This window comes from Nuphar pumila, chromosome 3, assembly GCF_984573655.1.
Source record: "Nuphar pumila chromosome 3, dmNupPumi1.hap1.1, whole genome shotgun sequence".
NCBI lineage: Eukaryota > Viridiplantae > Streptophyta > Magnoliopsida > Nymphaeales > Nymphaeaceae > Nuphar > Nuphar pumila.
In genome coordinates this window covers 35131388-35155541 of record NC_143251.1, presented here as the reverse complement: position 1 = coordinate 35155541, position 24154 = coordinate 35131388, and the positions used below count along the sequence as shown (strand labels likewise).

The 24154-nt window shown below is 37.8% G+C and overlaps 1 protein-coding gene across 7 annotated transcripts in view; it reads left to right on the top strand.

The window, feature by feature from the left end:
* The window catches only part of LOC149842560 (uncharacterized), a 98820-nt gene that overhangs the window by 39380 nt on the left and 35286 nt on the right, over positions 1-24154 (top strand). Inside the window, exons 3-4 of one of the 7 annotated variants that reach the window (XM_089999283.1) lie at positions 4877-4968; positions 14766-14950. The exons of the other annotated variants lie outside the window; for them this stretch is intronic. Coding sequence (XP_089855409.1) covers positions 4877-4968; positions 14766-14787 — 114 coding nt within the window. The 3' untranslated portion in view covers positions 14788-14950. Of the gene's footprint in view, positions 1-4876; positions 4969-14765; positions 14951-24154 lie in introns of those variants that run through there. 7 annotated transcript variants of the gene reach the window in all.

The following is a 24154-nucleotide window of genomic DNA, read 5'->3' as shown; positions in this document are numbered from 1 at the left end:
CGAAATATGCCAGGAGGAAACTCGTCTTGGCATGATTAAAGGAGGAGATAAAGTCTTAGCCGTGTCCAAGCCCGACAATCATGTTAAAACTTATAAGCTTCCACTCTTTGGAAGGCAAAATGACTATAATGGGAATTATAGGAAAGTCATTTGCCATCATTGCCATGAACCGGGACACATAAGGCCTAATTGTCTCAAGTTACATGAAGCCCCTAAGATCAAAGTTGCTTCTGTCGAATAAACTTCACCAAGGAAGGAAGAACCAACCAAAGGAAATGATTCTTTTTCATTAGCTCAATTATCGGAGGCACTTCAAATTCTACTCAAATCTTCATCTACATCGGGTGTCGCCATTGCCTCTTTCTCTCCTCCAGGTATGTCTTCTTGGATCCTTGATTCAAGAGCTTCTTTTCATATGGCACCTCTTGAAAATGGCTTATCCGAATTATGCACTAATTAAAAAACCTCTTATGTTTCAATTGCCGATGTAACATCTTTACAAATTAAAAGTATTGGAACTTTAAATTCTTCTAAAACTTGTTTTGTGCCAAATGTTAGAGTTGTTCCACAACTAAATCTAAATCTTCTTTCCGTTTCTCAAATATCCGATCATGGATGGAAATCTCCTTCTCATCTAAGGGTTGCTTCGTGCAAGATCTCCTCTTCGGAAAGCTGATTGGGCAAGGTCATAGGAAGGAAGATCTCTACTACATGAATTATTTAAACCTTCTTACCAACTCTTTTTGTAATTATGTCCAAGATAAAAATAATGAAACTTGGTATAAAAGACTTGGATATCCAAGTTTCTCTAAGATGTATATTTTACCTTTGGGGAAAAATTTTGTAATGAGAAAATTTTTGCCAGTAAGGATTATATTTTTGGAAAAATGAAATCCACTCCCTTTCCAAATAGAACTTTTATTTCTAAGAGACATTTTGAATTAGTGCATTTGGATGTTTGGGGACCTTCTCCCATCATATCAAAAAGAGGATACTCATATTATGTAATATTGATTGATGATTTTACTAGATATGTATGGATATGCTTTCTTAATTTCAAATCCGATCTCTTCTTATTCTTAAAAAAATTTCATATGATTGTCAAAAATAATTTTTCAAGCAACATATCTATCCTTAGATCCGATTCGGGTGGTGAATATTTGTCAAATGAGTTTCAAAATTATTTAGTAACAAATGGAATTTGTCATCAAAGATCATGTCCTAGAACTCCCAAACAAAATAGATTAGCCGAAAGAAAACATAGACACATCTTGGAAACCACTAGGACACTACTTATTTCTAAAGAAATTTCAAAAAGTTTTTGGGCCGAAGCCACTCTAACATCAACTTATTTAATAAATAGAATGATCTCATCATCTTTATAAAACATATCCCCCTATGAAAAATTATTTGAAAGAACACCCGACTTCAATAGATTAAGAATTTTTGGTTGTAAGTGTTTTGTGGTTTTTTATAAAAAGGATAAATTGTCTCCAAAAGCTATTGAATGTGTATTTTTAGGTTACGGAGAAAACAAAAAAAGATGTAGATGTTTTGATCCCCAAAACAACAAACTATATATTTCTAAAGATGTAACCTTTTTAGAAAATGAAAATGGTTTTGAGAAGACCAAATATAACAATGAAGTTGAATATACTTTCTTATTTGATCTTTTACCACAAAAAGAGTTGATCTCTTGTGATAATTCCTTGAATGATGAAGGGAATATTCCCCTAAATGTCAATGTAAATGAGAATGAAAATGTTGAAGAAACAATACCTATAAGTGATGATATTGTTGATAGACCTATGCAAACTTGTACTCGGTGTGATCAAAGAAATCCTTTAAATGCTTTAGAAAAATATTCTCAAGGTTCAAACTTAGAGGAAACCTCTCTTAGGAGATCCAATCACATTTCCAATCCACCAAATAGATTTGTATCCTACGACACATTGGCACCAAAATATAGGTCATGTCTAATTGCATTATATTCATTTCATGAACCATCCCGTTATAATGAAGCAAAAAATCTTTCTCATTGGGTTGAAGATATGAGTTTAGAACTTAGTTCTCTTGAAAAAGCTAAAACTTGAGAGATAACTTCGTTATGTAGATGGGTTTTCAAAGTCAAGACCAAGAGTGATGGATCTTTAAAACGTTACAAAGCTATATTAGTGGCTAAGGAATATTCTCAAGAATATGGTATTGATTACGAAAAAATATTTGCCCCCGTTGCTAGGATGACTAGTGTTAGGACCCTCATAGCCATTGTATCTATTAAACAATGACCCATTTATCAACTAGACCTGAAAAATGCTTTTTTAAATGGCGAATTAAGTGAAAAAGTTTACATGGATCCTCTGTCGGGGGTTTGCATTGGAAAAGTTAACTTAAAAAACCCTTATATGGTATAAAACAAGCCCCAAAAGCTTGGCATAATAAATTTAGTAATGTGCTGATTCATTTGGGCTTTCATTCGTGTTATACCAAATTTACTAGAAGCGCCTAGGTAAAAGGGAAAGCGCCCTTTGGAAGCGCGAAACATCGCGCTTTCGAAGCGTGCGGGGAAGCGCCACTTTTAAATGGGAAGCACGCTTCCCCCGCGCTTCCCCAATTTTTTTCAAATTTTTTGTATTTTGTATTTTTATTTTTTTCGCTTCCTAGGTCGCTTCCGAGACGATTCCCGACTCGCTCCTAAGTGGTACCACGCTTCCCGCTTCCTAAAATTTTGAAAGTGCCTCGCTTTCCGCTCTCGCTTCCCGCTCCCGCTTCCTCAATTGGCAACCATGTGTTATACTGACACTGCTCTTTTTGTGAAAAGTACAAGTTCTATGGTGGTTATTCTTCTACTCTATGTAGATGATATGAGGAAGTGATAAACAAGGAATCAATGATATTAAGAATATTAAAAAAAAAAAAATTGACATGTCTGATTTAGGATTCTTAAGATGCTTCTTAGGTATTGAATTTGCGTACTCTCCCAGAGGGTACATTTTTTTTCGAATAAAACTTGCCGCTGACATTTGTACTAAGTTTGGTATTTCAGATGATAAGAAGATAGAAACCCTTGAAGTCATTAATGCCAAATTGAGACTGGAGGATGGGACTTTGCTTGAAGATCCTATTTCTTACCGCCAACTGGTTGGATCTCGTACATACTTGTCCATCACTCGGCCAAACATAACTCACACAGTTCATTTAGTCAATCAGTGAGTGCTGTCTTAAGAATTGCCAGATATATCAAGAATACCATAACCAAAGGGGTTTTTCTTTCTTCATCTTTTTCACTTGATTTATTTGCCTATAATGATGCTGATTGGGTTGAAAATCCCAATGATAGAGTCTCAACTATAGGTTTATGTGTATTTTTAGGTAACTCGATGATTTCATTGAGATGCAAGAAGCAACACAAAGTATCGTTATCCTCAACTGAAGCCGAATATTGTACAATGACTACTACAACCATGGAGCTTGTGTGGCTTCAAAGTCTTCTCAGTGATATGTGCATAGTCATCACCATACCTTCGAAGATGTGCTGTAATAATAAAAGTGCAATTTACATCGCAAGCAACCATACCTTCCACGAGCGTACTAAGCATATTGAGATGGATTGTCACTATTTACATGACGAATATCTGAGAGAATCTATTACATTGCCATATGTCACATCAGAATACCAGTTGGCGGACTTCTTCACCAAAGCTCTTCCTGCTCCTCGTTTTATTTTTCTTCTTAACAAACTTTCTATTATCTCCCCGTAAAGTTTGAGGAGCGGTGTTAAAATATGTGTATATATATACTATCTTGTCCAAAATACCCGATAGAGGTATTTTGGTCTTTTTATTTAGTTGTTTATAGAAACAACTATTTAATTAGGTTAGATTATTTTTTGTATTTCCTATCTTTTTATTTTTATTTTTCCTTTTTCTTTAATGTCATTGGGGGTCCCACCATAGAGTCGTTGGGACCCCCAGCTCCCAATGACTCTACGTGGGAGCCCCCAATGGCTCTCTCATTTCTCCCTTTTCTTGTGTATAAATAGGGGACCTCTCCCTTTGTATTTGTATTGCTTTTGAGCTCTCTTAAATAAAGCTCCTATTTTTTACTTGTTGTAATGCCTTTTTTAAGGTTTGGCTATTGTCTCATTGTGGACTTAGTGTTTGTATTTTCCTTGTGCCATCGTGCATGTCCATTATTGGACTTGGTTAATGCTTGTTGCATTTTTAGATTATATTTCCGCATACTTCATTACCGATATCACATTCATCATATGCAATGTGGGAATTTCAATCCACAACAATATAAAGCTTCTGATCACATATTTCCTGAGCCATTTCATACCTGAGGATGACTGTTGGTAGGCTGATTAGATGCACCAGACTTCTTGGCTGAGACCTTTACACTAAAAACTTGGACTCCATTAGCAAATTATCAACTGCACAATATTCTTTTATTTGGACCAAACCTGGCTTCTAATTCATGATCTGGCTAACTATGAAAATGATGATGCATATTTTGTTCTATATCTAATTCACATATAAATAATTTCAATGCAATTCATCATTGAACTATTTTCTGAAGCAACAGTTATATTGAAACTTCAGTGATTTAATACTACATATAACTATTAGATATTTTCATTCAACAAAAAAAAATACAGAAGAATTTCATAGATAACATTCTTGGGGGTCCTTAGGATTGATTTTTGTGATATCTTTACAAATATATGATGGGGTTCAGGCACTTTTTGTGGAATTGAGCATGTGCATAGGGATATAGGATAATTTTTCTTTTTAATTTGTATGCATTGTATTGTCCTATCCATCAATTTCCTTGTGATTTTAGTTGGTGATTTTTTTTATCTCCTTTCCTGTAGCTTTTTGCCATCCAATTTCATCTCTTGGTGACTTCTATTCTGTTTCTTACTCGTGAGGGTTTTCGCCGGGCATGCATGCGGGCAGACCTTTTGTAAGGATTTTTTCTTTGATCAATTTGAGAAAGTGGCTGAGTCTTTGGTTTTGCTAGAGAGATACCCTCAAGGAGGCATAGTATTTCTTGTTTTTTTCTAAACTTGTCTCTCTTATTCTTCAGCTCATTACATTTGCATGCATTACATATTTCCTTTGTTGTTTATCTTGTTTCCTTTTTTCATCCTTGTAGCACTTTTCATAAATTTCCTCATGGTTGTTAATAGAGCATGGGTAACTCCCTTTTGGGGTTCATATCAAGATGTGAATCTTGAGATTAAGATTTTTCTTGCATTTGATGGCTTGGTTGTTGGATCAAGTATGGTCATTTACTAAATTCCAAAAAGGTATGAGCAACAAGGCTACGTTTGGGAGATATTAAAACTTTATTTTTGGCAAGTTACACATTTGGGCAACTATCGTACATTGCAAGTTATTGATCACATGGCCCATCTGTGATTTGGTTCATCATCGGATGGCATTACAGATTTTCAGCCTGTTGCTTTATTTTAGAATAGCTAGACCGTATCTTACCTTATAGTGTGTGTGCTCTAAAATTTTACTCTGAGAGTCCTTATAGGTGACACTTGAGCGGCTTTCGAATCTTAATTTTAAAATTTGAGAAGTCTTCCCCTAACTGATTGCACTTCTGCATTTGCCTCAAGTATTTGCTCTAAGTGCATAAGTAGGAACTTTATTTCTAAGTGCATAAGTAGGAACTTTATTTCATGCATGCATTCTGTAATTACAAACTTACGATATTGAATATTATGTGAAATCTGAAGGGAAGGGTTATGTGGGGGGTTTAAGAGTGCAATAAAAGGATGTGTACTCACATTTTTGGGCTAAGATACTCTTGCATGCACATGGATTAGCAAAAGAGAGGACGAAAATAAGACTGTTCCATGATCGACAACCTCATTGACACTGACCTTCTTCCCTTTCAAGGAACTTTCTTCCATGTTCTTCTTGTCGACTTCTAAAAGGATCAACAGTCATTTTATTTATGTGATGTTCCTGCTTATTGGAGATTTAATGATATCCAGTCATTGCGTTTTCTGTATCTGGTAATTCTACTTGATTCTTCAATGAACTACACTCAAAGAAAGTCAAGATCTGTGATTCTTTGCATAGTTGGCAAACTCGTGACTCGGGCTCGGATCGCCCGACCCTTGACTCGTGGGTCAGCGGGTCGACTTGGTAGCTCGGACGGGTTAGGACCTATTTTTTTTAGTGTTGTTTTTTAAATAATACTTTAAATATTGAATATAACACTATGTTTTCTACAATGTGTGCAAATAATCAAACTCCAAGCAGCAAATTCACTAAATCAAAGCATCAAAGAACAAAAACTACAAAATATTTTGAAATGAATTAATGAACAATTATCTGCATAAAAAATAAATAAGCTTCATAACTGCACATAGCCACATACATAAGAACAATTATTAGAAATTGTGAAATGAATTAATAAATATTAATAATTAAGCTACACAGGTAGAAATAACACAAGTAAAAAATGAGCAAGTAAACCAGTAATCACTAGATTCACTTCCTTTCTAAGTTCTAATAATTTATAACAGCATTATGCATTAAACATTGAAAATCACAAATGAAATTAATGCTTAACATAACTGAATAAACTGATAAAGAAGCATACCTGAAATTTTCAATTTCCAAATTTCAACCTGTTGCAAGCATCATTTTGTAATATTTTGGCACTAATAAAAAGTTAAAAACTATAACAAACAATTAACAATTTATCATCAAACTTCAAAATATGCAATCAGCCCTGTTTTGCAGTTCACAACTTCACAGATTTTAGATAAGTTTGATAATCCCATACGTGCCAGCATATGCACCAAATTGGCATAATACACAATGTCAAAACCCCCAAAAAGAAGCCATCATCTTAAAAGTCACTAACATGATTGACTTGGTCCTACCTATCCCATGAGTGGCACGAGGAGCCTGGAGGAATCTCTATGAAACAAAGTGGGGACAACAACCCTTTGTAGCCTCTATACCCAAAACAGATGCTCTGGTGGAACATGATTTCTTTTTTTCTTTCTCTGAACTTCTATCCTACTCCGTTCCAGATCGAGCGATCAAATTGATGTTTCATCTTATTCCAGAATTGAACAACTTCCCTATGCATCCTCTTTTCAAATTTCATAACGCTTTGATTCTCTCAAATAATGTAATTTGAAACACCTAATCATTAGGAATAATTTAGTATATTTGCGTGTACATGTGATTCTTTAGTAATCAAAAGTGCTAGGAAGCGTCTAGGAATTGGTCCCCTAGGCACTTGCCTAGGCATCACCTAGAGACACAAAAAATGTAATTATTTAATGTGAAATTGTTTAAAATATAAAAATAAGAAAAAAAATCTGAAAAACTTAAATATTTCAAAATCTGCAACATGATTTAATGTTTTCAAACATTACAGAAACAAAAAGAAAATACTAAGCTAGGTTCCATGCCCCCTCTATCTCTCCCCCCTCCCCCCCTGCAAGTAGATGCTGGGCTTGCAGCTAGGTCTCCTAGGCATGATTTTAAGTCTTCTACAAGTCATTCAGATTTGAAAGATGGATCTTCAAATAGGCCCATATAGATTTGTTTCCTGAATGAAATCATGCTTGAGCATCATCTTTTTCTCTTTGATAATATTAAGTTTTTTCAAGGAAAAGACTAGGCAAAACTTTCTAAAGGAGAATAACCTTTGTCTTATTTCTGAAATTATTCATAGTGGCTCAGATTTGGAAGATGGATCTTTAGGTAGGCCCATGCGGATTTGGATGTGTAAATTAAAGGTGACTTGTTAAACTTATACCTAACCTGCCTATGACCAGGTGTAACCCCTATTAGGTCATGCCAGCGAAGTCACGGCCAGGTTTGATTCAAGTGGGTCATGCCTTGCTAGACTGCAGATAAGTGAAACTTATATGGTTCATGCCATATTAGTAATGTGTTGAGAGCCTATACAGGTCTTGCCTGGTTAATCAGTCCCTACATGGCCTTTATAGACGCCCCCTTGAATACCAAAAACAATCTTGTCCAGGGATCTTAGAATTAAAGCAATTGCGTTAATGAATTCCCAAATTTGTAAAGAAAAATAGTAACATAAACTGAATATTTAAACATAAGCTAATAGATGATCATAAAAGCAAAAACATGTTAAATAATAAAAATAAACTAAAAATCTATCATAATGCATGTGTTCATATAAAACCTATCATAATGCATGTATTCATAATTTCATATATCGGGTCCATGTTCATTTCCCAATTATTTATAAAAACATTTAACTATATAATATTTCTCTTTCAATTATTTTAAATAATTTTGACTCAGTCTTGAATCAAGATAGTGCATTATTCGACCATACATGAGTTGTGACCAAAGTGGATCGAACTTTCTGTTACATATCCTAAAACCTGATGCCCCACTTTTTTCTTTCTCACCAAAAATATTTGGATGTGTTTGTTTTGTACACAAACTTGGCCCTGACCGTGATAAATTAGCCGCTCAAGCTACAAAATGCATATTTATCGGTTATCCAAAAAATCAAAAGGGCTATCGATGTTATGATCCTATTTCTCGCCGAGAGTATGTCAGTGCGGATGTATCTTTCTTGGAATCTTCTCCATATTACTCTAGTTCCGGTTCCCCGCTGCAGGTTGATCCAGCTGAATCTTTTCCATTACCTATCCCTCCTTTTCCTTTGGAATCTGTGCCCTCCTTACCGAACCAAACTTTATCCTCTTCCAGATTTAATAATCCGCCATTGGTATATGTGCGTAGAGCTCCATGTCCGCAAGAGCCTTCATCTTCTTCTTCTCCTGAGGTAAGTTCTACTGACAATAGTGATCTTCAGGATGATGATAGCAGGCCTATTGCTCTACGAAAGGGGACAAGGCAATGCACCTTATATCCCATATCTCATTATGTCTCCCATACCAGAATTGGACATCAAATGAAGTCGTTTATTTCAGCCTTATCTGTTGAAACCATTCCTCTGAACTATCACCAGGCAGCACTCGATAATCGCTGGAAGCTGACTATGCAAGAAGAAATGATAGCTTTGGTCTCTCAGCATACCTGGGATCTAGTTGATTCCCCAGCAGATGCTGACATTGTTGGATGTAAATGGGTATATACAATAAAGTACAAATCTGATGGTTCTATTGACAGGTACAAGGCCAGATTAGTCGCGAAAGGGTATACTCAGACATATGGAATTGACTTCTTTGAAACTTTTTCTCCTGTGGCACGGATGGGTACCATCCGTCTTGTTCTCTCAGTAGCTGTTCAACATTGTTGGAGCTTGTGTCAATTAGATGTGAAAACTGCATTTCTTTATGGGGATCTATCTGAGACTATTTACATGCAACAACCTTCAGGTTTTGAGGTTGAGGGGGAGTGTCAGAAGGTGTGCAGATTGAGAAAGGCGATTTATGGCTTGAAACAAAGTCCTCGTGCATGGTTTCAAAAGTTGTTTGAAGTGATGTCAAGCTTTGACTTTAATAGATCGGCAGCAGATCATACACTTTTTATAAAGAAAACTAGCTCTGGCATAGTTGTTATGGTGGTATATGTGGATGACATCATTCTTACAGGAGATGATGTGAAAGCTATTGAAGCCACAAAGGCTCATCTTCAAAAACACTTTGTTACAAAAGACCTTGGTTCACTCAGGTATTTTCTAGGTATAGAAGTTGCTAGAAGCCGTGAATGAATGGTTTTGTCTCAGCGGAAGTATGTTCTTGACTTATTAAAGGAAACAGGCATGTTGGGAGCTAAACCAACAAATATTCCCATGGACCATAAAGTTCAGTTGTTTGAAGAAGGGTCAAAACCTGTTGATAGCAAAAGCTATCGCTCCCTAGTAGGGAAGTTATTATATGTAACTGTGACCAGACCAGATATTGCTTTAGCAGTAAGCAAAGTTAGCCAGTTCGTGGACAAACCAACTGAGGTACACTGGAATGCAGCCATAATGATTCTCAGATATCTAAAATCCTCTCCTGGAAAGGGGTTACTGTTCAGGAAAGGTGGAACTCTGGAGATAGTAGCCTATTCTGATGCTGACTATGCTGGATCTGTAGTAGATAGAAAGTCTACCACAGGATTCTGTGTGTTTTTGGGAGACAACTTGATCTCATGGAGAAGTAAGAAACAAAATGTGGTTTCCAGGTCGAGTGCAGAATCAGAATATCGGGCTATGGCCCAAACAGTTGCTGAATTGATATGGGTTCGCACTGTTCTTAATGATCTCCAGGTGAAGGTTTCCTCTCCAATGACCATGATGTGCGATAACAAAGCGGCAACATATATAGCAAACAATCCTGTCTTTCATGAGAGAACAAAGCACATTGAGGTTGATTGCCACTATGTAAGAGATATGATTGAAGCTGGTCATATCACTATAAAATACCTAAAGTCTGAAGACCAAGTTGCAGATATGTTTACAAAGCCTTTTGCTAGGCCAAATTTCTCTAGATGTTGTGACAAGCTGAGCATGATAGATATCTATGCTCCAGCTTGAGGGGGAGTGTTGAGAATAGGTGGTTTTTGGTTAAGTTCTCATATATTAGAGGTTTTCTGAAATATTATTTTCATAAGGACTTTGATGTAATTTTTCTGTTTTGCCTCTCTCTATTTAATATAGAGAGAAGCCCTAATCTCAATTAACGAGTTCTATTGTGCAACCGTCTCTCTCTCTCTCTACACTCACAGGTGGCTGTACAACCCCATCTCATTCTACACTTACTTAATAGAGTTTTAAAAGCTTTAGAAAGTTAGAAAAACTACCAAATGTTGAAAAGTCAATATTTGGTAGTATTTTGAAAAATTAGGAAACTAAGAGAGGGAGGGTTCCACCTTTTGGGAACTCTCTCTTAGAGAGAGCTGGAGAAAAGGGGGGGGGGGGGGGCGTCACTCCCTCTCCCATTCTTTACTTAGAAAAGAGAGAGAGAGAGAGAGAAGAGGGGAAAAAGGGAAAGAGGAGAGAGAGAAAGGGAAGGAGAGGAGAAAGGAAGAAGAAGAAGTGCTTTCTTCTCTAACGGTCCGACCACCTTCTCCACCATTGATTTTCTCTATTTTTCAATTTCTATCAAAGGTACGGGTTCTTCTTTTGACATAAGTGAGAAATCGAATACCGATTCGATTTTCATGTTACACCATGGTAAAAAATCATGGTGAAACCGTGAAAGAGTTGATCTATGTGATCACTCTATGATATACGAAATATGATCTATGGATCCTTCTTCATGCATGTGTTTTTGACTTTTTCACCCTTCAAAAACTAAATTTCTGTGTATACTTATTTCTGTGTTAAAAACAAGATTTTTCAATGATGTATATGCATCCGTTTAATGCCTAGTCTTTGTGGGAATCATGTCATGGAAACTAAATGTGGAATCGTGGTGTATGCATGTTCGTTTCAGAAAATGTGCTTATGGAAAACATTGAATGTATATGCATCGTTAAACAAGCACTTACTATTAGGTTCAGCAAGAAGCCCTTGGCTGATCCGGTCGGCAGACCCGTCGGCCCCTGCTTGTCTGGCCAACCAACCAAGCCAACCGCATGTACTGGCCGACATGACAGGCCTGTAAAACCCGAAAAATTTGCAACCAAAATATTTCAAATTTTTGCAAATTTGGGCCTAGATCCACATTTTGGATCTAGGACTCATAAAAGGGAAATTAGGTATAAATGATATGGATCTCGATAATAATAATAATAACAGTAAATAAATAAAACTTTAAGTTTTTTTAAAATCCGAGGATCCACAGTTGGATCCATTCGGATCCAACTTGTGGATCCATATTGTTTTGGGGCCGGGTTGCGGGTCCCGGGTTCGGACTCGAGCCCCACCCCATGTAACAACCCTCTTAAAAGAAAAGGGCAACCCGATAAGGGTTGCCCGATACTGTTGTAACAAAAAAGGAAGGGGGCATGAGGGGGGTTACGCAAGGCGTAACCAAACCCCCATCTCGGCATGGAGGGGGCCGATAAAAGGGGAGTGGAGAGAGGGTTTTGCCCTCTTCACTCGGGCTCTCTCTCTTCCCCCATCTCTCCCCGTCTCTCTCGCTCGGTGCGCACACGCCGGAGGAAAGGAGATCGCCGAAAAGCTGCGACAGCCAGCAGCCATCAAAAGCCCTCCAACGAGCTCCCTGTCACGGCAGCAGCAAGGAGCAACCCCAGCCGACCGTGCCTACGCGCCTCCAGCCTTGGGTCTCCGGGAAAACCATCGGAAAAAGGTACGGTTCTTCTCTGAATCTGGGTGAGGAATCAAACGTGGGTTCGAGTCCGTACTTTGATTTGAGATGGGTTCTTGGGAACCCCTTCTTAGGGTTTCTTTTCTCAAGAATCATGGGGGTGAACCGTGTATCACTCCCCTTAGATTGATTTCCATTTTTTAAAGAGGAAAAAAATTTGGGTATGCCAACGAATCCCACTGATTTTCTTGATTTAAATCTTGGTTTCTATTTAAAAATTTAATCTGCTGTCTTAATTTGTGTTGGAAATTGTGTTCTTGGATTTGATCTACACTCATTTACTGAAAGGGGGTTTTGGTTGCTATGGACCCCCCCCAAAAAAAGGGAAAAGGGGAAAATTCTGCCCGACATGCATAGGTAATCCAACTTGGTAGGATTTAATGTGATTTTCGGGTGTATTGTGTTGCAAAGTCTGCACTATGCTGTGTTCCACCCCAAATCAAGTAGTTTCTAAATTTTGAAGGGTTTTCATATAGATACAAGGTGCTTTCGAGTAAAGCTAATCGGCAATATCCTTTGGTATAAAGAACTGAATGGATTACATGTTGTTTAGTTAGTGTTTTTCACAGTTTAGCGTGAGTTCTAAATGGTTTAAACAAAACCTATCTTTGTAAGCAGTGACAGATGAAAAAAGGAAAAGAAAAGAAAAATAAACTAGGGATGATAGTATTAAGTTATTTGTTGAACTTGGGACTGAATGAAAATTTGCTATCTGATATATCATTTAAAATTTGTTGTATCACTCACCTTCTTTACCAGGATCGGGTTGACCGCACCCGGTGCCGCACCCGCGTCGAGTCGCGTCGACGCGGGTGCGGCACCCTGCTAGCCGAATCCCTGTGACATAGATTGTACCTTGTTTCATTACATGGTATCAGAGCATTTTTCCAAGTATACAATCTTCACATACAAAATTTTTATCTTTACAAAATTTTTCTAAAAATGGAAAAAGAGATAATTTGGATATACTTGGGTGTACTAATCTTTTATGTCAAAGATCTATATTAATGTCTTTGACATGATTACAAAACGAGTATTTTGGTAAACACAGGAAATCCATGTAGTAAAGGTCTCCTCGTCTATGGCCTTGCCCAATTAGCTTCCCTGACTGGAGATCCTGCACCCAACACGCCTTAGATGAGAAGAATACTTTACAACCATAGTCAACAATTTGAGAGACCGAAAAAAGATTCAAATCCAGTTTGTGAATGACTCTCACTTTTGGAACAAAGTTTTTTTTTGAAATATCTTCAAGGTTTCCTAAGCTTTTGACTTTTAAAGAGGTACCATCGGCAGTTGACACACATGAAAAATATGATTTAGTGCAATCAGATAATAGAGACTCATTATGAGTCATTTGGAAAACATATAATTGATTTCATATATGGCACATTGTCATGGTTTTTGCATATGGTGCATCGATGATCTAAAAGAATCGTCGTAGGCCTGGAGAGCCTTGAACTGTGGGTTGCTCTGTCCTTGTTTATAATGCATCGCAAAAATCACATTAATAATTTTGCATTGCATTGCACTGTTCTATGTGTTTCCACGGGCGGGAGTCCCATGATGGTTCTTGTAGGGGAATATGCGAATTATTGCCTTTGTTTGCATGCTGAATTGCAAATTAAAGAAATGGGATAATAATAATCTAATAAAAATAAAATAATAGTGTAAGGTACTTTTTAAGATGTTTCGTTGGGAGTACGAGACTCTTAGGGATTCGGTTTTGGGGAACCACGAGGATACAAAAACTCCGTGTGCACTATTTGATTACTCCTAAACCCGATATTCAGGTTCTTTCTCCTGGCCACGGTTTTAGGGAGAGTCTGTCACTTTGCCTAAGAGTGATGTGTAGACACAACTATTGTTTTGGTATACCAAGAAAAGTGGTACTTGTGGATGGGTGATCGTGGTGTCCTCGACATTAGATGAGTGGTCTAATATTCTGAAGGCTGTTTCGGTCGAGGGCTAAGTTTGAAACCCAGTAATAAAATACGAATGGTGTGCAAAGCTACCCTAGAAACCTAACTTAACCTCAGAGATTTTACCCATTTGGTGTATCCACGGGCAACGATAATTAAAAAGATAAACTTAAATTATATTCATTTAATAAGGACATGATATGAAAAAAAATTCTAATGAGGTAATAATTTACTCATGCATTGCACTGAAACCATGCATATTCTTGCTATGCATTAGATCATGCATGTTTATTTGTTCTCTTAATTGTTAAATGTTGGTGAATGTATAATATTGTTCTCTAATGCATGTTAAATGATTATATTGCTTAAATTGTTATCCTTGTTATTAATTAAATGTTTTCTCGTGCTTAATAATTGTCTCTAATGCATGAATGCTTAATCGTATTATACTTTGTCATAATTGCATACCTCTAAGTTATTGCATGAATTCCTATTTGTATTCTTTATGCTCATTTGATTCATTAAAGAGATTTTTGTACGCAGAATTTCTTGGATTTCTGACACCCTACTTTTGTTGTTTTTCACAGCCTCAGAGGATCAATGAAGTGACTCGCTTCTGGGAGAGTTATGAGTGCTACACATTTGCTAGACAACTTCACAGAGAGACATCATGGCTCAACTTTTCTTTACTTTTTCTTTACATTCAATTGTTTATGCACTATGAATTTCCTTATGCAATTGTTTCGAGACTATCATTAATTATTTAATAAAAGTTTGGTTTGGTTTGGTATGGGTGATAAATGTAAGATCTCTTGTGGTTGATTGGGTTATCCAGTGGTGAATGAAACTGTAAAGGCCTCGAGTCTCTGGGATTGTTTCCACACTTGTTTAAAAAAAAATCGCACTTTTTAAGGGGTATGAGTTGGGGTCGTTACAACTACTGCTGGCAGCAGGTCTGATGACAGTAAACCAGACTTAATCGGCCTGGTCTGGCCTGACCGATCAATCGATCAGATTAGGATTGACTCTGCAATTCAAACCAGGTGGAAAAAATATTTCACAGATCAGTCTGCGCTGGCAGACTGATCAGCATGGACTCGGTTCAGCTGGCAGTTTTGCTCGGTCATACGCAAGCTGAATTAGAACTAGCAGGCTTAAAAAATATTTTTGCAGATTGGGTTTGCTTCTGCAGGGCTGATCAGCAACAAGGTTGCAGGTTGGTTCATGACTGGTTGGGTCGGTGCTAGCAGCAGGCTGGATTTGTATAAAAAAAACTGCAAATTGATTTGGCTCTACTGTTGGTCGTAGATTAGGCCTGATCAACTAGTAACACTCAGGGCGGCTGGTAGGCTGACCAGAATACACGGGTCTGGGTCTGCGTGATCACTGAATCACGTTGGCTAGGCTTTGCAAAAATAATCAGATCTGGTCAGATCTGATCGAAAAAATCAGATCGACCAATTTAAGAAAAAGAAGCACGACCCCTTTTATTTTGTTTTCAATTTGAGCAGAATAAAAAAAATTAATCTATGCTAAAAAAAATAGATTGACCAGAAACCTATATTATGCAGCAAATTAATAAATAAAACTGCAGCAATAAATGAAACTACATATTTGCAATAACTTGAAACGAGAAGGGGGAGAAGAGGCGTACCTGAAGTCGCTTCCGATGGATTGGGGAGAGCAGAGCGGCCTTCTCAACGCTAGCACGCATCACGCAGCACCTCCGATGAAAAAAAAAGAAGCCAGCGAGGAAAAAGGTTGAGAAAGGAAGAAGAAAAGGGGAAGAGAAAGGAGAAAGAGAGGAGAGAGAGAGAGAAGGGGGGGGGGAGGGCGTGTTTTCCAATGAGGGAAGTGTAATGAAACAAGGTACAATAGAACAATAGGGAAACAAACACAATGCCAACAAAGGGTTTTAATAAACTCACTTAAAGTTGGTCACTAATGGACCAAATACAATCTCAAAAGAGATAAAAATACCAAACAGCACAAGAGGCATACAAGCCTATAAGATGGGAAAAAAAACTCTACAGAAAACCCTCAAATGCTTCTAAAAGCATTGAAGAATAACAAGAGAGTGAGGCTCTATTTATAGAGCCTCACTCCAACACATGGGAGGCAGTCCAGCTCTTTGGACTGCCTTCCAACAGTCATTATTATGACTGTTGGGTGGCAGTCCAACGTCTAGTTGGACTGCTGCCCAACAGTCATATTTTGACTGTTGTGCACAACAGTCATATTTTTTACTGTTGTGCACAACAGTCATATTTTTTACTGTTGTGCCCAACAGTCATAAATATGACTGCTGTGCCTAAGCTGTATGGCAGTTTATTTATTTATTATAATGTTAAATTACATTTCAGTCCCTAGTGGACTGTACTATATGAGAAAAGACAAAAATACCCTTATTGGGTATTTGGATACAATTTTATTTTTAACAGGAAGACGCCCCCCTCTCTCTTAACATTATTATTTATAATGTTAAGTTAGGTTAGGGGGTGTCTTCAAAAAAATTTCTAAACAAGTTCCCTGATTTTTAATAATTTCTCAAAACCACCTCTTTCAAAAATTATTTTCTAAAAACTTGTTCATAAAAACTAAACTTTTCTAAAAAACTCAAATGGGTCAAAACTTGTTTATTTTTTTCTTGAATTAAAATCAAAAGTTAACCTGCAGGACCATGCACAAACATTAGTTAAACATAAATTTTTAATGCTGATTTCACACAAAATCATGCATACAAACTGTATAAAATTATGCATGACCAAGAAGCAACAAGAAGCGAGGTGCGGCCAGAGCTTTGGTAAAAAAATATGCGAGTTGATATTTTGATGTGACGTATGGCAATTCAATAGTTCCTCCCAAGAATTCATTACAAATATAGTAACAATCCATCTCAATATGTTTAGATGGAAGGTGTGGTTACTGGCAATATAAATTGTGCTTTTATTGTTGCAACACATTTTTGAAGGTTTGGGTATGCCAACTCCTATATCTCTGAGGAGATTCTGTAACCATACTAGCTCCATGGTTGTTGTTGCCATAGCTCTATATTCAACTTTTGATGATGACAATGATACATTTTGTTGCTTTTTGCATCTCCTAGTAGTTAATGAATCTCCTAGAAAAACACATAAACTGGTAGTTGAGATTCTATCATTAGGATTTCATCCCCAATCAGCATCAGTATAAGCAAGTGTAAGCAACTTTTCTTCATACAACACTCAAATATACTGTGGTTGGAGCATGCTGAAACTGACTACCGTAATGAATAACATAGGCTATGTCTAGTCTAGTGATAGATAAGTAGGTGAGTGACCACCTTAGTTGCCGATAAGGTGTTGGATCTTTGAAAAAAGTCCCATATTCAAGTCTTAATTTTGCGTTGATCATTTCATGTATCACCACCTTCTTATCATCTGAAATGCCTGACTTAGCATAAATATCAGCAGCAAGCTTCATTGGAGAAAGAATATACCCTCTGGGAGAGTAAGCAACTTTAATACCTAAAAAATATCTTAAAAAACCCAAATCAGACATATCAAAATTTTCTTTTAAAACATTTTTAATATCAATAACTCTCTCTTTATCACTTCCTGTTATAATCATGTCATCTACGTATAGTAGAAGAATAACAACTTTAGAACCTGTACTTTTGACAAAAAGAGTAGTGTCAGTATAACAAGAATGAAAACCTAGATGAGTCATTACATTACTAAATCTGTCATACCAAGTCTTAGGAGCATGTTTAACACCATACAAGGTATTTTTAAGTCTAAGAGTTTTACCTTTTTCAATATCAAATCCTGGCGGAGAGTCCATATACACCTCATTTAATTCACCATTAAAAATTGTGTTTTTAACATCAAGTTGGTAAATTGGTCATTTTTGGATAGATGCTACAACTATGAGGGTCTTAACACTAGTCATCCCAGCTACCGATGCAAAGGTTTTCTCATAGTCAATTTTGTATTCTTGGGAATATTCTTTGGCCTCTAACCAAGCTTTATATCTTTCTAAAGACCCATCACTATGTGAAAATGTCTTCAAAGAGACTATGCGCACAAAGGTGTAGAAGATGAACCGAACCCTAGAGAGAGAGAGAGAGAGAGAGACGGCTGAACTTGAAAACAGAAAACTTAATTCATCATTAGGGCTTCTCTCTATATTAAATAGAGAGAGGCAAAACAGAGAAATTACATCTAAGTCCTTATGAAAATAATATTTCAGAAAACCTCTAATAAATAACAACTTAACCTAAAAACCACCTATTCTCAACACTCCCCCTCAAGCTGGAGCATAGATATCTATCATGCTCAGCTTGTCACAGCATCTGGAGAAATTAGGCCTAGCAAGAGGCTTTGTAAACATATCTGCAACTTGGTCTTCAGACTTTAGGTATTTTGTAGTGATATGACCAGCTTGAATCATATCTCTTACATAGTGACAATCAACCTCAATGTGCTTTGTTCTCTCATGAAAGACAGGATTGTTTGCTATATATGTTGCCGCTTTGTTATCACACATCATGGTCATTGGAGAAGAAACCTTCACCTGGAGATCATTAAGAACAGTGCGAACCCATATCAATTCAGATGTTGTTTGGGCCATAGCCCGATATTCTGATTCTGCACTCGACCTGGAAACCACATTTTGTTTCTTACTTCTCCATGAAATCAAGTTGTCTCCCAGAAACACACAGAATCCTGTGGTAGACTTTCTATCTACTACAGATCCAGCATAGTCAGCATCAGAATAAGCTACTATCTCCAGAGTTCCACCTTTCTTGAACAGTAATCCCTTTCCAGGAGAGGATTTTAGATATCTGAGAATCATTATGGCTGCATTCCAGTGTACCTCAGTTGGTTTGTCCACGAACTGGCTAACTTTGCTTACTGCTAAAGCAATATCTGGTCTGGTCACAGTTACATATAATAACTTCCCTACTAGGGAGCGATAGCTTTTGCTATCAACAGGTTTTGACCCTTCTTCAAACAACTGAACTTTATGGTCCATGGGAATATTTGCTGGTTTAGCTTCCAACATGCTTGTTTCTTTTAATAAGTCAAGAACATACTTCCGTTGAGACAAAACCATCCCTTCACGGCTTCTAGCAACTTCTATACCCAGAAAATACCTGAGTGAACCAAGGTCTTTTGTAACAAAGTGTTTGTGAAGATGAGCCTTTGTGGCTTCAATAGCTTTCACATCATCTCCTGTAAGAATGATGTCATCCACATATACTACCATAACAACTATGCCAGAGCTAGTTTTCTTTATAAAAAGTGTATGATCTGCTGCTGATCTGTTAAAACCAAAGCTTGACATCACTTCAAACAACTTTTGAAACCATGCACGAGGACTTTGTTTCAAGCCATAAATCGCCTTTCTCAATCTGCACACCTTCTGACACTCCCCCTCAACCTCAAAACCTGAAGGTTGTTGCATGTAAATGGTCTCAGATAGATCCCCATAAAGAAATGCATTTTTCACATCTAATTGACACAAGTTCCAGCCATGCTGAACAGCTACTGAGAGAACAAGACGGATGGTACCCATCCGTGCAACAGGAGAAAAAGTTTCAAAGAAGTCAATTCCATATGTCTGGGTATACCCTTTCGCGACTAATCTGGCCTTGTACCTTTCAATAGAACCATCAGATTTGTACTTTATTGTATATACCCATTTACAACCAACAATGTCAGCATCTGCTGGGGAATCAACTAGATCCCAGGTATGTTGAGATACCAAAGCTGTCATTTCTTCTTGCATAGCCATCTTCCAGCGATTATCAAGTGCTGCCTGCTGATAGTTCAGAGGAATGGTTTCAGCAGACAAGGCTGAAATAAAAGACTTCATCTGATGTCCAATTCTGGCATGGGAGACAAAATGAGATATGGGATATAAGGTGCATTGTCTTGTCCCTTTTCGTAGAGCAATAGGCCTGTTATCATCATCCTGAAGATCACTATTGTCAGTAGAACTTACCTCAGGAGAAGAAGAAGATGAAGGCTCTTGCTGAAGTGGAGCTCTACGCACATATACCAATGGAGGATTATTAAATCTGGAAGAGGATGAAGTTTGGTTCGGTAAGGAGGGCACAGATTCCAAAGGAAAAGGAGGTATAGGTAATGGAAAAGACTCAGCTAGATCAACCTGCAGCGGAGAACCGAAACTAGAGTAATATGGAGAGGATTCCAGGAAAGATACGTCCGCACTGACATACTCTCGGCGAGAAATAGGATCATAACATCGATAGCCCTTTTGATTTTTTGGATAACCAATAAATATGCATTTTGTAGCTTGAGCGGCTAATTTATCACGGTCAGGGCCAAGTTTGTGGACAAAACAAATACATCCAAATATTTTTGGTGAGAAAGAAAAAAGTGGGGCATTAGGTTTTAGGATATGTAATGGAATTTGATCACCCACAGAAGACGAAGGCATGCGGTTGATCAGATAGCAAGCAGTGGTAATCGCATCACCCCAGTATAACGCAGGAACATTGGATTGAATCATAATGGTCCTGGCAACATCAAGGAGGTGCCGATGTTTTCGCTCAGCCACCCCATTTTGTTGAGATGAATAGGCACAGGAAGTTTGGGGTTGGATGCCATGATCTTGGTAAAATTGTAACAGTCCTTTTGATTTAAACTCGAGAGCATTATCAGTGCGAACAATCTTGACAATAGATTCAAACTGAGTTTTTATTTCAAGAATTAGGGATTTGATAAGACTTGGAACTTCAGATCGTTCTTTTATTAAAAATACCCATGATAACTTAGAGAAATCATCAACAATAACAAGATAATACCGACACTGAGTCCTAGTAGGAATCTTACTAGGACCCCATACATCTGCATGAAGAAGTTCAAAAACTTTATTACTAGACTGACTCTGACTCAAAGGGAACGAACTTCGATGATGCTTGCCCAACTGACATGCTTCACACTGAAATGATGTGGTGGAAGGAATCTGAGGAAAGACCGACCGAAGCTTTGACAATGAAGGATGACCAAGACGACGATGCCACTGAACAGGACTGAATGAATGTTCCACTGCAGCATGAACAGAACCCATTGGATGATGTAGGTAGTAAATTTCATTTTCTTCATAGCCTCCACCAATCTTCTTCCCCGTCAGCAAATCCTGAAAATGACAACCCATTGGATCAAATATTACTCTACAATTTTGTTCTTTTATAAGGCAACTAACAGAAAGTAAACTTTGAGGAAAGTTTGGAGCATGAAGAGCATTTTTCAACTGTAATGAGGAGGATATAGAAATATTTCCCTGACCAACAACCGGGGAGGAGCTCCCATCGGCTAATGAGACTCCAAGTTGAGCCTTAATGACCTTTAGATCTGAAAAAACACGTGAATTTCCACACAAATGTCTGGATACACCAGAGTCAATAACCCACTTACTATCATTCGGATGAAGATGATTCTCGGTTGAATAGGCAATACCAGCTACAGGAGAAGTGGAACTCAAAGGTCGAAGAGCAATCAACTCATCATATTCCGCACGACTAAGGGTGATACTACTTTCATTTGCAGTGATATTCTCTTGTGCATTCGTTGCCTCAATAGTAGTAACATGAGCTTTAGGGTTATATGACTTTGATGCAGAAGAGATTGGCCGACCATGCTTATCCCAACATCGATCTTCTAAATGTCCAGATTTTCCACAGAATATACATTTAAGCTTTCCTCTGCCTCCCATACCACGTCCACGTACTCGTCCTCTGATATTCTGAATATTTCCACGGCCATAACTAGATGGGACAACAAGAGCAGATGTCTGAGTCACAGGTTGAGATTGTGGCAGAGATATCGCAAGTCTACTCAGACGATTGTAAGCGTCAGCAAGAGTGGGAACATCTGAACCAGTCAACATTTGAACTTTTGCAACAGAAAAATCTGAAGAGAGACCTGTAAGAAAACGAGCAACCATGGTTTGTTCTTGATGATCCTTTTGCTTCGAGCAACACAGAGGCCGGTGAGCATTAAGTCTTTCAAACGCAGCTTTGACAGAGGCATAGTACTGGGCCAAGGTCTGATCTCCCTGTTGCAAGTTATATATTTCCTGTTCGACTTATAGGATACGACTCACATTCGTTTCTTGTGAGTATGTATCACGAAGATTGTCCCACATTAGTTTGGCTATATTATAGTAGATCAATCCATCTGCAATATGGGGTTCGACACTGTTCATGATCCATGACATAACTATGTCATTATCTTCATCCCAAGTAACATATTTTCCCAATTTCTCAATGGGTTCGCCTTCCAACAAAATATGTTTTCGACGATGTCCAGATACCGACATCATAAAAGTTCTGGACCACCTGGCATAGTTGGTTTCATTCAACCTAACAGAAGAGCCATACGAGAAGGGGTTGGCAAACGCCTTATACTCCCCAATATGTTCCATTTTGGAATCACCTTTCCACGTTTCAGCCATACAAAAAAAAAACTCACTTGAACAGCGAGTGTTCAAGAAAAAAAAAAATTCTTCAACTCAGCAGGAAACCACACCTTCTGTTCCACAAAATAAAGTTCAATCCAGCAGGAAATCACACCTGCTATTTTCCATGACAGAAGAGTAACTTCAGCTTCCGTGCTTCCTTAAAAACAACACTCGACACAACAGGGAGTCACTGAAAAACACATTCTGAAATAAACCAACCCACAAAAAAAAAAACTAAATTTCAGTTGCTGTAGATACCACAGAAATCCCGAACATTGCTGCACCCAAACACATCACCACACATGATAGAATGCAGTCGCAAAACACAATGTTCACTAAACCTGCTGTTCTCCAACATATAAGGCATGACATCCAGTAAATATACACACAATCAGACACACCTCGACAATAATTCAGCACTCACGACAACAGAAAAAAATTCTGTTACTTCCAACCATCAGGAATACCCTTCGACAACTCATGAACCAAAAACAAAACTCGTCATAGCAGCAACAAGACTCAGCACCACCAGGTCGCAACAGGAAATCCAGATGAGGAGAACTGATTTAGATTTTCTCCTAAGATCTGAACCGCAATCAAACTCCCAACAGCGTAGGTAATCACGTGGAGAGAAAACAAAAAAGGACGAGGAGATACGACACCCACAGCAGGCATCCACGACCAGCAGATGATACGACACCCACAGCAGGCATCAACGACCAGCAGCATGCCCAGAAAAAAATTTTTAAATTGCTGACCTGATTAGACGAGGAGATACGACACCCACATTACTCAGCGTGATCGAAGTTTGATCACGATCGACTGTGTTCTGGTAAAACACGATCATGCTCCCACGTCACAGTCGATATCTCGATCACGCTCCCACGTCACAGTCGATCACGTTCCCACGATCGGCTGAGCTTTGATACCATGTAGAAGATGAACCGAACCCTAGAGAGAGAGAGAGAGAGACGGCTGAACTTGAAAACAGAAAACTTAATTCATCATTAGGGCTTCTCTCTATATTAAATAGAGAGAGGCAAAACAGAGAAATTACATCTAAGTCCTTATGAAAATAATATTTCAGAAAACCTCTAATAAAGAACAACTTAACCTAAAAACCACCTATTCTCAACAAAAGGCACTAGGTCCTCAACGTGTGATGTGTGCACAAAGGCATAAGAATAACACTTGAAACAAGTGTGCTCAAAGGCACAACACATACAAGAGATTACAAATGCACAAAAGCATAAAGATAAAAGAGAATATTTATCGAATAGGAAAAGAGCTTTTGCTAAAAAGCTTAAGAAATACAAAGGGGTTGAACCCCTATATATATACAATGGGAGACCTTGGACGAGCTCCATATATAGACGTTGGAGCCCCTCCAACGGTCACAATTGGAACCCCCAAAGGCTGGAAATAAAGTAAATAAAAAAGGAAAAGAGAAAAAAATAAAAAGAGAAAAAATAAATATAATCATATTCAAAAGTGAATATGCGCA